Source organism: Megalops cyprinoides, chromosome 1 (assembly GCF_013368585.1).
Source record: "Megalops cyprinoides isolate fMegCyp1 chromosome 1, fMegCyp1.pri, whole genome shotgun sequence".
NCBI lineage: Eukaryota > Metazoa > Chordata > Actinopteri > Elopiformes > Megalopidae > Megalops > Megalops cyprinoides.
In genome coordinates, this window is record NC_050583.1 from 21578144 (window position 1) to 21592821 (window position 14678).

Genomic DNA, 14678 nt, shown 5'->3' on the forward strand with positions numbered 1-14678 from the left:
TCTTCAAATGCACCTTTTATCTTTCTCATAGACCACAGATATAGTGAATTAAAGGGCATTTTACTGCTCGCATAAAATGTATTTCTGGTTAATATGGGAAGGACTAGAGAATCTTCGATCTTTGATCCATCACATTAAAATAGGGTTGTGGGTAATAATGGGCTTTGAGCATGAAAATGTCTTGAATAATCCAGTGCAATTATGCATTTGTTTTCCCTTTCCTTGCTTGAAAGAAACCGCATCGCTCTCCTCCTTCACCCCCATGTCTGTGTCCTCCTTTTCCACCTCCACCTCCCTCATCTCCTCCTCCATCACCACATCTTTACTCCACCACCACGTGTCTCTCTCTCTCTCCCTCTCCCTCTCCCTCCCTCCCACCCCTGTGTTGGCAACTCATGCTACCTGCTGCCGCTGGGCCTGGCCGTTGTTCTGTGAGATTCCACAAAGTCCACAGCCACCACCTGAGCCTCTCCCAGCTTCCTTGCGCACTTGTGCACGACCCGGAGGACGCGCTGCAGGCGGCGGTCCAGGGCCAGCAGGTGGGGCTCCGTCAGAACGGGCCTCAACATGTCATGGCCCAGCGACTCCCGCATCACGTCGCTCAACCTGTACTCCCCCTGAGACAGCAGCTTAAGGCGCAGCAGGGTTGACCTCTTGATTCTGACAGAGGAAAAGGTTCAAAGGCCAAGAGACCAAAAAAGACTCATTTTGCTATGAATTGGTGACTGTTGATGGTGAGTACATTCATAGTATGGATTGGTGAACATTTTATACTGCAATGGCTGTAAAGTACTATAAAAACATTAAAAGAGTCTGTACATGTTTGAAGGCTAAATTTGAAGTCACCTGAAGTAACAGGGAGTAACCTGAAGTTACTCCCTGTTTTAGGAGCATGAAGAAGGAAGTCAGCTTGGCATTTATCATGAATTGACTTTACATTCCCATACTTACATACAGCATTGAGCCAGTGGGGCAAGGATTGACATCTCATCATGGGAATGTTTTCCAAATCTGCAATACAACACCAAACAAGACAAGGGGGAGTCTCTGTGAGATGGTGACATTGGTGACAGTAAAATAAGCTAACAAAATATTGGCCTTGGCGATAAACCTACCCCCTGGCATTGTCAAAGTGAAGAGGAAAGCCATCATCTCCAAATTTGGTGAAGATTTCATAGTGGTGCCGGTCCATATTTCCTGAAGGGAGATAGAAAAAGAATTGCACTACCATGGTTTTGCTACATTCAAATAACAGTGGAAATATACATACTCTTTGAATATTTGTGATGACACTTTTCTTCTGAATTTATTAAACCATATCTGGACACAACTCAACACAGAAGTCATGCACATGTACCTATTTGGCTATTTACCTATGAGGAAGTCAAATATGGTCATATCGATGATATTGAGCAACCTGTTCCCAGAGTTGTAGGGATAAAGTTGCTTAACAGTATCACAGTAGAATGGATTTACTTCCCATCTATGAGAGAACACAGGTACATTAGAACAGGCAGTGGGAATATATGAAGATGACAACTACAAAATAGTTTTCCAGTAATATCATTAAACAGAATTATCATGATATGTTCTGCTCCGCAAAACAAGCAGATCTTGCAGTCCCTGATTTGAGAGGTTGGAGACACAATCTTACTATATTACATTACATTACATGCATTTAGCAGATGCTCTTATCCAATGTGACTTCCAGCACAATAGAACATGAGCGTATCCATTCAAGTTGTTGTTCAAGGCTAACAACAATTCCAGACCATTGAGTGTGAGCATAACACCATTCAAGCCCTACTGCAAGTTAACTTGTGCAACCTGACTGAACAATAGAAGCCAAGTGCACTAGAACAGAGAATCCAAAATACATCACAATACTACACATAAAATAAACATCAATCCTAGAGGCAGCAGGTGTTAAGGGGCGGGGATTGTGTGTTTTATGTGTGTTAGCAAAAGTGACCACCACTGGTGCAAAGCGTTTGAGGGCAGGTTTACTCTTCTCTCCCGGTGAAGGTGTAGGAGCGGATCCAGGGGCTGGGGATGGAAATGCGAGGGGCGATGCTCAGACCGGGCAAGTAAGCAGACATGGAGCCCTCCAGCATGTCTGGATTGCCACACACTGCGTATTCTGTCTTACACACGTACAGACACTTGGCAAAGAAACACGTGTTGTTCGCTGTAAGAAAAGAGGAGGGAACCCATGCTCACCATTAGATTAGCAGGTCCACGCTGTTTCTTTCATTTTGTGATCAACATTTTGGAAGGAATGTGGAGAGTTTGAGTATCCCTTTATCTTACGCTATTCAGATCATTATCCCTTTATCTTACGCTATTCAGATTATAAGACTGCACAGAAACAGGCCAGAGCTGAAACCTGTCTCTGTGCAGTCTTATAAGCACACATGCCTTGTCATATAGGGTTTGGGCTGGTACTATCAAACTAAAACTCACACCTCTGATCAGCAGGACTTTGCTTCGTGAATTGCTTCGTATCGAGTGAAAACAGGCCGAAATTCTCTCTTTATCTCAGTGATGCAGTCGGTGGTGCTTTGTCTCAAAGCGGGCCATTACAAGAAAGAGAAGTGTGCGAAACTGACACAAACATGAATGTGCTACAGCAAGATGGCAGATGTTCCGTGTTACTCTTGACGTGTTTCTGTGCACTCACCTGGGGAGGTGAAGAAGACGCTCCTCAGCTCTTCGTTTTGTGTGGCTAGCAGAATTTCGTCTGTGACATTAATAAGTCTTCCTGCTACAGGCGGCACTCGGCGGAAGTCTAATATTCTGTCAGACACATCATTACAAAGCATTGTAACATCTTTTGCAGGCACCCTTGAACAGCACAGCACGGCTCTTTTATTTGCAGAGCTCTATTTTTGCCCTGCTGGCAGAGACCTGTTTTTTTTTTGTTTTGCTCTGTTCGTTTTGCAAGAGTTTCCTAGTATTCTGTGAAAGTAGCATGCTGTTTTCTAAAGCAGATCACTGATCCTGGTCTCCAAACATGACAAGTAAAATGATTACGGCCTTCATACTTTTTAATCTGTGCTTGGAAAATTGTTGTATTTCATTCAGCTCGACTAAGGCAATCAGTTCTCTGAGTGCTATTATCATTACTACTGCCATTATTAATATACTGTACGTCTAGCAGACATGCTTCCATTCTCCAGACTAATTACACACTCAATAGTAAGAGGACACTATCCTCTCTCCTCAGATGTAATTATTCCAGACAGAAATGTTATTATGGAAACCTTGGGCTTTCCCAAACTGCTCTCTGTTATTCTGACTTGGAAAATCAAGGACTAACATAACCTCTGACTCCTAGCTGTGAAATACAAACAAACAGTTCATAACTTTCAAAGGTATGTTACAGAAGAGCCATTACTCATTACAGAACAATATTCTGATGTTTCACAATCATGTGGACGACAACATTCTGTAACTTGTAGCACAAATTTTGTGAAATGATTCTTGAGGGGCAGTCTCCAGATTGGTACTTGTTTGCCAGTTTAGCAAAATGGTTATAAATTTCAACATCTAATATTTATGCTTTCACTCAGTCTATAGTAAACTAGTTTAAATTCAATTTGTGATTTAAATTTGAATAAATGTTGTCACTGTTGATGAGACCCTCACCATCAGCTAGGATCATTAGAAAATGTTAATTCAAACTGCACATCCCCCTGTCTATTCTGTTGGACTGAATACTGTTAAGGTATGGAGCATGGGCTGTAACAACAACACCCTTGGCTGTTGGCATTTTGTTGAGCATTAAAAAAAACATTTCAAACAAAGTATGCATTGTTCTAATTAATTTATATATTAGAGCAGTCATATTTAATACAGGCATATTTAAAACAGACATTGTCTCAAGGCAGTCTGTTTTGTTGGTGTGTATGTGGCTGCATACCATTCCATTCCCTGAGGTCCTCTCTTCCAAACAAACAAAAATTGCCAATTCCACAACAGCTGCAGCGATATCAGCTCTATCTCAGTAACAATAGTCATGCTGAGCTTTCATGAATGCTGTTAGAATCTTGGCACAATTCGGCCTACAATTGCAACTGACACGAACAGCCAACAAAGACCTGCAACCAAGATTGAGTGGTGAGGTAATCTGTGTCTACCCACAGTGTGTTACAACCATCAACATCTCAGTCCAGTTTGAAACTGAAAACGCTCATTTTTTTAGGGGGGGAGATAGAGAGAGAAGGTGGTTAGGCTGCAAAACAGAATCAGATTTCCAAAACATTCAGTCTGTGTCATAATTTCCCTTCCTTGAGCAATGGTGGTCAATTTATAATGCTTACTCTGGGTGTGACCAGGACATTTGTCACCATTTTATCGCTGAGGTTCAAGCGTAACAAGCTGGAGCCGGTGGTGAGGCATTTCTGTGATTACAAAATACAGGGTAGAGCCTCCACCCCAGTCTTAACGCTGATTAGCAATGCAGACCCGGTATGAGGAAAGATGGATGAGGCCATCCTGACCTCAGCGCCTTTAAGACACTGCTACACCACTAATGAGATCACTCACATCCACTGAGACTTTAGTCGTGCACTACCCAAGGGCTGTATATTTACAGCATGTCATACTTCACTTGGAAAAAAAAACTCAAGAGAATAAGATGAGAGGCCCATGGTTGCTCATTGTGATGTATCAGTTATAATTTTTCAGATGTATGGGTGTGTAGTTACACGTGTTACCAGCTGTGTCAGCAGCCACTGTGCTTATAGCATTCATAGCTACAGATTGATGCTTGAAACAATATTGTTGTCTAATATTGTGCACCGTGACAATTACAAGGGTACTATGCTTGCTACTTTTTCAGCATTTCATTTTTAACAAAATTATTGGGCCACAAAATATTACCAAACAGCCCATGAACCGAGCAGCACATTAGCTGTGACTGCTCTGTATCATGGGAAAACAGAACTAACAGCACTCCATACTTGTGGTAAACTATTTTACCTATTACCCACTGACCCTTAAAATGTAAGAGTTTCTGAGATTATCTCTCGAACAGTTTAGCGCAGCAGTGTTTGAATGTTGTTTACATTTAATAATGAACAAGGCAGATTTGTGTCAGTGTCATTTTACCTGTCCAGGTGGAAAGCAGCTATTTCAGCATTGTGTCTTTGGAAGTCAACAAAATAAAAGAAGTCTTCTGGTGTCTCCTGGTCTCTCTCCTGTCTGAGACAACATAAGCAGGAGGGAAAACCCCATTTAAAATCATTGCAAATCACTGCTTGTTGGCTCTGCACTGGACATTGGTATTACTTTAAATACAAGGACTCTGTCATATCAGTCTCAGCTCTCAGACCTGTTTTCCCTGTTATTTTTTTTTTTATACATGAAAACACAGGTGCTCTCACTTTCAGAGCAATGTCTCACCTCATGGGTTTGAACATGGCTTTGCCAAAGTCCTTCAGCTTCAGAGCCAGCTTCAGGTGGTGTCCACTGGGTTTCACCACTGCAGACACAAAGACAGAGAGCAGAAGCAGTCAGACCTGTACAGTCCTGTGCCAGTCAGTCAGACTTGTGTAGTCAGAACGGTGCAGACCTGGGCCAGCCAGCATGCTGTGCCCATACCACAGGCCTCTTCAGTTCCTGTTCTAATGGGGTACAGTTCAGAAGGTGTGAGTATTTACTTATACAATAAGTATCTGTCTTAAGATTTTCAAACAGCTTTCTAATTTAACGGATATTTGGGGCTCATGGGAAATGTAAAAACAGTTTTTTTTTGTTTTTTGTTTTTTTTTTTTGGTTAGGCATAAAAAAAAAAACGTCTAAAGATAGCATCGTTTTCCATCACTTATTTTGGAATTCCTTTAGTCATTCTATTTATTTTGCTTTATTCCCCATTGTGGCACCTATTAAATGATAACGTAATTACAGAGTGATTTTTACATAACTGGTCTTATAAAATGTGCTATTATTTTCAGTATGTGCTCTTTGCCATCTTTGTCTGGGTCTGTTGCATGCCAGGGCAAGTAGCTTCAAAATGTGTGTGTGTGTATATGTGTTGTAACTAAAACCACAGACTTCAGACTTTTATTTTTGTTCTCTTAGATTCATCATATTAATAGTTTACAGTCTTTGTGGCTTTTAAAAAGCAAAATATAGAGTGAGTACAAACAGGTTGTGAAACATAATGCACATTGTTGCTTTGCAATTGAACAGAAAGTCTGGGTTTTAAGAGAATTATTCCAAAAAAAAGACAAACTGAAGAAAAAAGTGAGTTTTTTTTTTTTTACGCTTGGCAGTGTTTGATGTAGCTGTGGTTTGGAACAGATTCTTTGTTTTGAGCGAATGTGGTGGTGAAGCTACAAATCTTGGAATGCACGTTTGGGTTCTTGGTTAAGGCTGATTGGTGAGTGTGTGTGTGTGTGTTTGTGTGTCTGTGAGAGTGAGCGAGTAGATAACAGGACTACAGTGCTCTTTTAAAAAAAATTGAGTGGGTTGTGCTACCACAGGGGGCAGCCCACTATCCTGTCCATACAGATAAAGGAGTTTAAGTGTAGCTTGTTACTTCAGGCTTTGAGTAAAGACCTATCTTCTTTTCCTAAATGAAAGCGTGATTTGTTCCTGCCTCTAGGACAGAACTGATGATGATTCCAACATAATTAAGATTATGTTCATTTATAGAGTCTGGAAGCAGATGAAAACAAATTTTTGTCAAACGAATGAATGTGTGCACTTTTCCTGATAACATAATGCTTGATGAAAAAACAAACCACCACACGAAGCATACGTGAAATGGTCTCCTCAGAAGAACTACCTAACTAAAAAAATAATTGAAAAGCACACAACATTATGCATTCAACTCTCTTTAAAAATAGCACAGTATTTTCCAACAGGACTGGCTTACCTTGAGAGCAGTCACACACTCCTTTGAGCGCTTTCTCATCTTGGGTATAATCTGCATGATGGAGGGGAAAAAAAGAAATTTATGCAATCACCTTGTTACTGTGTTATTTTCAATGTTATAGCTAACAATGAGCATAATGCATTTTTTCTCCTCAATTTAGACCTCCATCTATTCTTTGGTTTCTACTGTTGACTTTGTCATTGTTAATCAATAAAATGACTAATCATCATAATTACAACACTTCTTGAGTCTATAACAGGCTGTTGCTTCTCCCTTCATTCCATGAAATCCCAGAATTACCTTAACTCTGGTTTTGATCGATGACACTAACTCTGATGTAAAACCACCTGCCAGCCTTCAGGCTTCTGTACCTACTCATCTTTTCCAGGCAACTTTTTCCAAATGTCATGGCCTTTACTCCCTCAGTCATGAATACATTCCTTACTTTTGGCTACGCTCTTTGTGTTTTTGACTGGCTTATTTTACATCTCCATCTATAAAAACTCACCTTGATCCCACAAAGCACAAAACTGCCATTCTGTGTCTTCACAGAATGGTTCATCAAGAGGGGATTTTAGAAAGAAGGGGATTCTTTCTAAAATCCCCTCTTGATCTCTCTGCTGCTATTGATTCTGTAGATGACACAGTCCTCATTTTTCTTGCTAATTTAGTAATTTGTGGTGACATTGAACTTATCAGGTGCTGAGGGTCTGTCTATGTTCATCTACATTTTCTGAAATACTTCAAGGCCCTTGTTTTTTTTGTCTCAAGACCTATTCTCTAGGTCAGATAGGTAGATACAGTTGGCTCCCATCTCACTCCTTTGATTTGATTTACAGGTTTCAGCATGTCTTAAACTTAACAATTCTAAATCCAACCTTATATCTCCCTAATTCTTTTTCCTCTCTGTTGGCCACTATGGAATCCTATCTTACTCTTTCACTCAGCAGTGTAGACTCCTCACTGTCTTGCTCTCCATGTGTGATTGCTGTAAATTGATATTACAGAATTTGGTATCTGAAACAGTCAACCTTTTCTAGTACTGTGTTACACTCCCTTCTCCAGGTTTTAGTTGACTCTCACCTTGAATAGTGTAGTAGTTTTTTTCCACTAGCTTCTTTTCCTGTGCTGTACTTCCAGTTCAGATAATGCAGAAGTTAGCTGCTTGACATCTTCGCCCTCACAGGCCTACTCTTTACAGGCTCCTACTCCCTGTTCTCTTCTTTGCAGATCAGATTCTACTCATATTCCCTTCAAATTTCCACCGTGCTAATTGCCCTGCTCCTTATCTTTAGTTAGCTATTTATTTAGCTACCTACACTCTCTCTTGCCCCCTGGTATGAGCCACTATAGGCAGACTTATATCTCATTTTTCTCCCATTTAGAATGCTCTGTCCTTCTTCCCTCTTGCTACACAGTAAAGTGTGGCTTGTCAGCATAACAGCTTATGCATTTCTGACACTCACTATTTTTTCTATTGCATCACATTACTGCATGCGATTTTTTTCCTTGTATTTACAGCGATACAGCTTGTCTCATTAACTATGAATCAGTTTTTGCTTTTATCAAGTAATGTGGTATATCCATGTAAGTTTAAGTTTATTTAAATGTGACATTTCACTTGATCTGGCATAATTGTAATAATAAATGATTGTACATGTATGATAAGACACCCCTGGAAAAGCAGGTTAATAACACAGTTATTAACACTCTGTGAGTCCGCTCTGGTACTGAGCTCATACCTGCGTTGATGACTGTAGTACTGCGCAGGTCCTGGAGCAGATGCTCAATGTTAGGGTCATCCTGGGAGTACAGGGCATATCTGTTGATCCCCAGGTGGAACTTGAGCCAGCTGGCCTCTGAGTCAAACACTGCCTCACGATCAGGCAGAGAGATGTTGGTGGCTGCTGCCACTTCATTATAGTATTTCTGATGTCTGCGGATGAGATTGCACACACCAATAAAGAACATTGTTTTTTTCTTCAGGTCTGAAAACCAGGTGTCTTGCGTCAAGCATTTTAAGTCTACACCATGAGATATTTGTGGATCTTTTCATCCACCTCTGAGAAAAATCGAAACGCTCAATGCTCAGCCAAAGAGGTGTGCGTTGCCTTCCCATTCAATTAAAGTAAGGCTGTCTGAATGCATATCACCTGAGCCCCACAGCACAAACTTAGAAGTGAGCAAAGCTACATTTGTGCTGGAAAACATTCATTAAGCAGGCCAATTAAGTTTGAAAGTTTGAGTCACCAGATGATGGGGTTCTCCAGCACTGGCATGCCAGTGCACGCAGGAGCTGCCCTGCTCTCACCACACTGCATCTCCCACAGAGTCTGCCGTCTCAGAGGATCCTCCGTGCACAGTCACTGCCCTCCCTTCCGCAGTACCCACCAGATTATTTTGACAAGATTCTTGCTTTCGCTGCATCTCGGCAAAAAGGAACATCTAATCATATCAAACAAACAGACTGTCTTCTGAGGGAAATATTTTTAGCGGCATCCTTACAGGCAGAGGGCCCACGCTTGAGCCTAAGCACGCGGCAGCCGTCCGCGGTGCGCATCCGCGGAAGTCGTTTCATCAAGAGCTTTCCTTTCCAGCGTCTCCTTTTTCACCCCCGAAAGCCGCCTCTCCTGTATACAGCCGCATGGTGCTGGGCAGGGACGTTTCACAATCAGCGTGAAGGGCGCGGTAGCGGTAAGGATGTGTTAATGTTGGTACCACAGTGTGGGCTGATCCTACCGTCAGTAGAGAGAAGCTATCATCCATCTCCCAGCCCCGGCCGGTTGATTGGAGAGGAAGTACACAGAAGGCGATTATCCGCTCTGCGCCACAGTCCCTAATGACTGTCCAGGCGATCTAAGATTGCCACCGCAGGCCACAGACCAGGGTGAGGTTATGCCATGTGACTCTCTTTAGATGGCCTTTCTCCGTGAGGGCGTTTGACTCAGCGTGGAGAGATGGGGAATTACTGACAGAGTGAGCTGGCCTGTGGCATGATTCAATTGAGTCTCCTTTGTAATGCACACAGTTAAACTAACTTTCTCCCACAGTTTGTGCAAAAATTCAGCAAGAAGATACCACTGAACTGTGCCCTAAGTCAGAACTTTCCCAGTCAGCTCACCCTGATATTCATAGATCATTAAAAAGATGTTGCAATATTTTGCAAGACTTGCCTGAAGGCTCCAACTATATTTATGAATTTAGAATTTAGCCATGGGGGAAAAAAATACATATTTTAGATGTTTTTTGTATTTCTACATTATTGAAGGAAAAGTTCCAGTTACCTCTGTACTGTTCATGTGAAAGCAGCCACACCATCTGTTATGTTGAAATTGTTGTATCTGCACAGGGTGCATTGTACTAATAAAATAAACTTTTCACTTGTGGGGGTGGTTGACTACCTAACAGGATATGAGCCAAACAATATCCATTTATGCAAACATTTATTGCCTCCTTGGAATATTACTAGTCCTTCCCATGTATTTTGAATACACATTGTTTGGCAGAAAGCAAAATACAGATACCTTCAACACCCTCATCCTACCTTTTACTCAAAATACACACTCCTATTGCACCACAGAACAAGAGTCACCTCCTCTCTCCTGTTGTGTCTCTTAGAGTGGAAAAGGTGAAACCCACCTGAATAAACCTTTAGAAAGTTCTGAAGCGAGCAATGAAAGGGGTGTTTGCCAAGCTATGCGGATTGGATGAGAATCTGGATTGTTTAACCCACTACGCACCCCTCTGAGCGGCCAGAGTTCAGGTCCGGAACAGGACAGAGAGGAGCCACATCCTGTGTGTCAATGACCCTGCCTTCTGCCACTGCTTACCACAATAAGCACACGTGGAAAAGTAGACACTGACACTGATCCACAGGTGTTTCCACATCTCTGCATTAACACAGGGATGTCTTGGCTTACTGAATGTACTTGAAATTGAATTATGAGAGTCTACACTGTCATCCAAGGAAACAAACTGGATCTCGTCCACCTTATCTGGAGAATGTTCAGCTTTCATGGCTTGCCATTTTTTGAACAACATTTTCTCTGTCTCAAAGCAAGTCTGTTTCCATATCCTCAGGTCCTCGAAGACAATTTATACGCCATCACATTTACTTGGAACCATTGTGAAAATAAAAAAATGACAACACGGAGGACACAACAAAATAGTTCAAATATTCAAATGATAAGATACAAATAATGACACCTGTTGACACATTTTCTTTGATTTTAAATACTCTTGTAAATATGAAATGATTCTGTGTTATAAGACATCTTGTAGGTGTAGGTATATCAGACTATGAAGGCAAAATGAGGTAGCTGTACCTACCTCTCCCAGCGGGATACTTTTCTCTTGTAGTAGTTCATCAGCTCTTCGGGCTGCAGCAGGACTTCCTCATCCCCCAGGGCAGGGCTACGGATGTTGTAGAGGGGGTGGGCGAAAAGCCGCTCCAGCTTGGATCCCCATTTCTTCCCTCCAGCATCCTGTCCAGTGGGAACCGGCGTAACCCTCTGTCCCGCCTCAATGTCCCCGCTGGGTGCGGAAGAGTTGGACAGCCGGGGAGGCGCTCCGCCGTCACCTTGGCTGGCATTGCCGCTCCCGGCCCCGGAGCAGGCGCAGTCATCCCCAAAGTACTTCTCCCGCAGCTTGGGCAGCAGCACAAAGTAGATGTCGGCGCCGAAGACAGCGGCCAGGGTGACGGTCACCAGCAGCCTGTCCCTTCTCATCCACATGGTCTGTGCGCGTGGCTCTGCGTGCAGTCACGGCGCCTCTCCTCCGCTAGCATTCCCCCGATCTGGCGTTCAGTGGCGGCTCTGCTGGCTGAGTGAGACAGCGGCAGCCGCGGAGGCAGGGTTCCCTCGCTCTAAGGCAGCATTCCAGCTGCACCTTCCCACTTCCCTGTCGACACAGCCCCCCCCCAGTCACGCAGGGAGCCACTCACAGAGCCGGCACACGGTCAGGCTCACCCACGACACACACACACAGCTCTCTCCTGCTTTTATTTAAAGGTTAACATTTCCCATTTCCTGGTGTGCATTACAGTTTTCTTTTGTTTGGGCAGTTTTTTTTTTGTTTTGCGAAGCCTCTCTCCAGTGAATGCACCGCAGTTGTTGTGAGGCAACGGATGAGAAAGGTACAAGGCATTTCTCAGCCCGCATCTGGGGCGTTGCGATGGTATTTTGGAACAGTTTGACGCTTGTTTGGGTGTGTTGAACAAAAGCATGTGCCGAGGTCTTATACCATTTCAGGCTTTTTGTGTTTTTCTTTCCTGGAAAAATGAAACTGAGCAGCACATGGACTGATACTGGAAATGACACAAACCAATCAAAAACATCTTAGCTGTATCTAAGCAGTGCTTTAAATGTAGACTAACTGAATGTTCAACAATTCTTAAAGAACCCTCGAGGTGCATGTGGTGTTTCATACACCTTGAGGGTTCTTTAAGAATTGTTAAATATTCAGTTAGTCTACATTTAAAGTACTGCTTAGATATGGCTAAGATGTTTTTGATTGGTTTGTGTCATTTCCAGTATCAGTCCATGTGCTGCTCAGTTTCATTTTAACATCACAGGAGCACTTGTGAAATGAATCCAGGCAATCACAAAATGGATTTTTCTGCTGTTAAAACTGTCAATTCTGTTCGAAGGTCTGTTTCAAAACAATGTAATTAAATGTGTTCAGTTTATCCCAAACCCCTTTAGTTGCTGAAACTATTCCTCTGATGTGACAGGTTTTGTTGTTACAGTTGATTGACAGTTTGCTAGGTGGGCTTCACAGGTATATGATAAACCTGACTGAGCATGAGGTAATCAGACACCCCCCACCCCTGACCCCCCTATGTTAGTGTGTAGTGTGGTATGTCTCATGGTAATTGGTTCCATTCCTGCTCAATGGTTTTTTGTTGGGAATGAAGAAAGGGTCTTGGGGTTCAGCTGTATTCATCTCTGCATCCTGTATCTCATAATAAAAAGTAAAGCATTTGGCCACCCATTTTAAACTGTCATATTGACTCCCAAGGACAGAAGCCAATTAATGCTGGTTTATAACAGCGTTGAATGGGTAATGTCATTATGTGACCTTTGACCATTTATAATTTGGTTTTACATAAAGACACATGAATCATTGATATGTTTTGTATGACGCAATAGTGGGTGTAAAATATTGCCAGCAAGCGAGTAATTATTTAAATCAGTTTATGTAACTGGCAGGTCACTGTTAGCTTTAGAATGTATGACTTCATTGTTGCTATTTTAGCTTTTCATTTCCAGAGAATGTGAAAACATGTGCCTCCTAAAATCATGTCACTTCTGTCAAGTTTTGTTAAACTACACCTGATTGTCTTTTCAAATTTCAATTCTATGTTGATCTTAGTTTTACCATTCCTCTGTCTGATTCAGTTAACCACTGAATGTTCTTCTATAGTGGCATTTTCAGAAATTTCATATCATGTCTTAAAATAGAAATAGCTATCTTTGAACAGGACACTGCTACAGAAATAAGACAGGAGCAGGAAAATGTCATATTCTACCACAACCAGTCTTGTGTGTTGCTGACTTTGGCCTTCTCAGTTTTTAACTGTGATATGTTCAGTTTATGAACAATATGGACTTCCTGTCTGACTGGAACGACAATGAATAGATCTATGAAACCCTTTTCCAGGCTCTTCTCTGATGGAACAGGGTGTTGCGTATTTTCAGGGTGTGAGCATTCAGACTGATACTTTTTTCGCAAAATGATGTCATATGAGAAACACAACCTGTGGGAGTATTCAGAGTGAGCCAAACAGGTTAGGCTGTCAGGGCACCACAGTGCGGCCTTAAGTGGTCCGTAACAGACAGAATCCCACCATCCTTCCAAATGCGTTTACCAGCAGGACAGAACCGACAACTGGGTCACATGTACACATTCCTTCAGTGGAAATAATGCCCAGCATTCCTTTCACAAAGCCAGACCCAGAGAAACAGCCAAAAGAAAAAGTGTGTATCTTGGGAACAGCCAAAGCTACATACTTTTCATTGTCCTGCCAAATCTTTAGGCTTAGGATATTACTGAATAGAATAACAGCTGGGGATGGGTGACTCAAACGTCTGATGAGGTTGTGCACTTGGTGATGTTGGTTTACAGTGACAAGTCAAGGGAGGAGAGTGTTGTCATCAGATCAACCACACACTTTGGAATTCCTTAGTATGTTGTTTGAGTGCTAATTGATTCAGAGCATCGTTTCATAATTATCACATTTGGACAGAATACAACATGTCAATCTCTGATTTCAGAAGGATGGATATTTAAATAATATTCCACTTTGTCTTTCACTTTCATTACAAACCATATTTGTTTTCATTTAAATGAGCCCTTTGACTCTGATTGTTCCTCCACATTTGACACATTTTCACATCATGGTCCAGCGACTGAATCATTCTTTTCTTGTGTCATTTGGCTCCAGCAAATGGTATGTCTCGTTTTAAATAGGCATTTGCGCAGAAGATCAGAAGCAGCTAATTGGCATGTGTTGACACCCAAGCCCACAAGTGCAGCCCATACATGCAGCTACAAGACCACACGGGCAGACAGAAAGTCTCAATCATTAAAGTTACAGCATGACTCTCTTAGACACCAGCGTTTCCAACACTCAGAAAATTTCACCTTCCCCTTATTACACCTTTAATGTGCAATCTTTTGGCTCTTTCAGCCAATCCCAATGGGCAATGTTGGGACTGTGATAAGAGTGTTCAGATTCAGTACCATTCTGCTTTCAAAAAGGCTTCTTTGTCAAAGAACTTTCAGGTCCCAAACT

At 42.1% G+C, this 14678-nt stretch overlaps 1 protein-coding gene across 1 annotated transcript; it reads right to left on the bottom strand.

Annotated features, from left to right (window-relative positions):
- Positions 1 to 384: 384 nt before the first annotated feature.
- Positions 385 to 11847, bottom strand: fam20a (FAM20A golgi associated secretory pathway pseudokinase). Its single transcript, XM_036539311.1, has 11 exons — positions 11213 to 11847; positions 8626 to 8819; positions 6884 to 6934; positions 5407 to 5485; positions 5113 to 5205; positions 2681 to 2796; positions 2008 to 2188; positions 1374 to 1483; positions 1116 to 1197; positions 952 to 1011; positions 385 to 660 (listed from the first exon to the last, which is right to left on the bottom strand). Exons 1-11 carry the CDS (start codon positions 11614 to 11616, stop codon positions 399 to 401), a joined length of 1632 nt encoding a protein of 543 aa, XP_036395204.1. The 5' UTR covers positions 11617 to 11847; the 3' UTR covers positions 385 to 398.
- Between the last annotated feature and the right edge of the window lie 2831 nt (positions 11848 to 14678).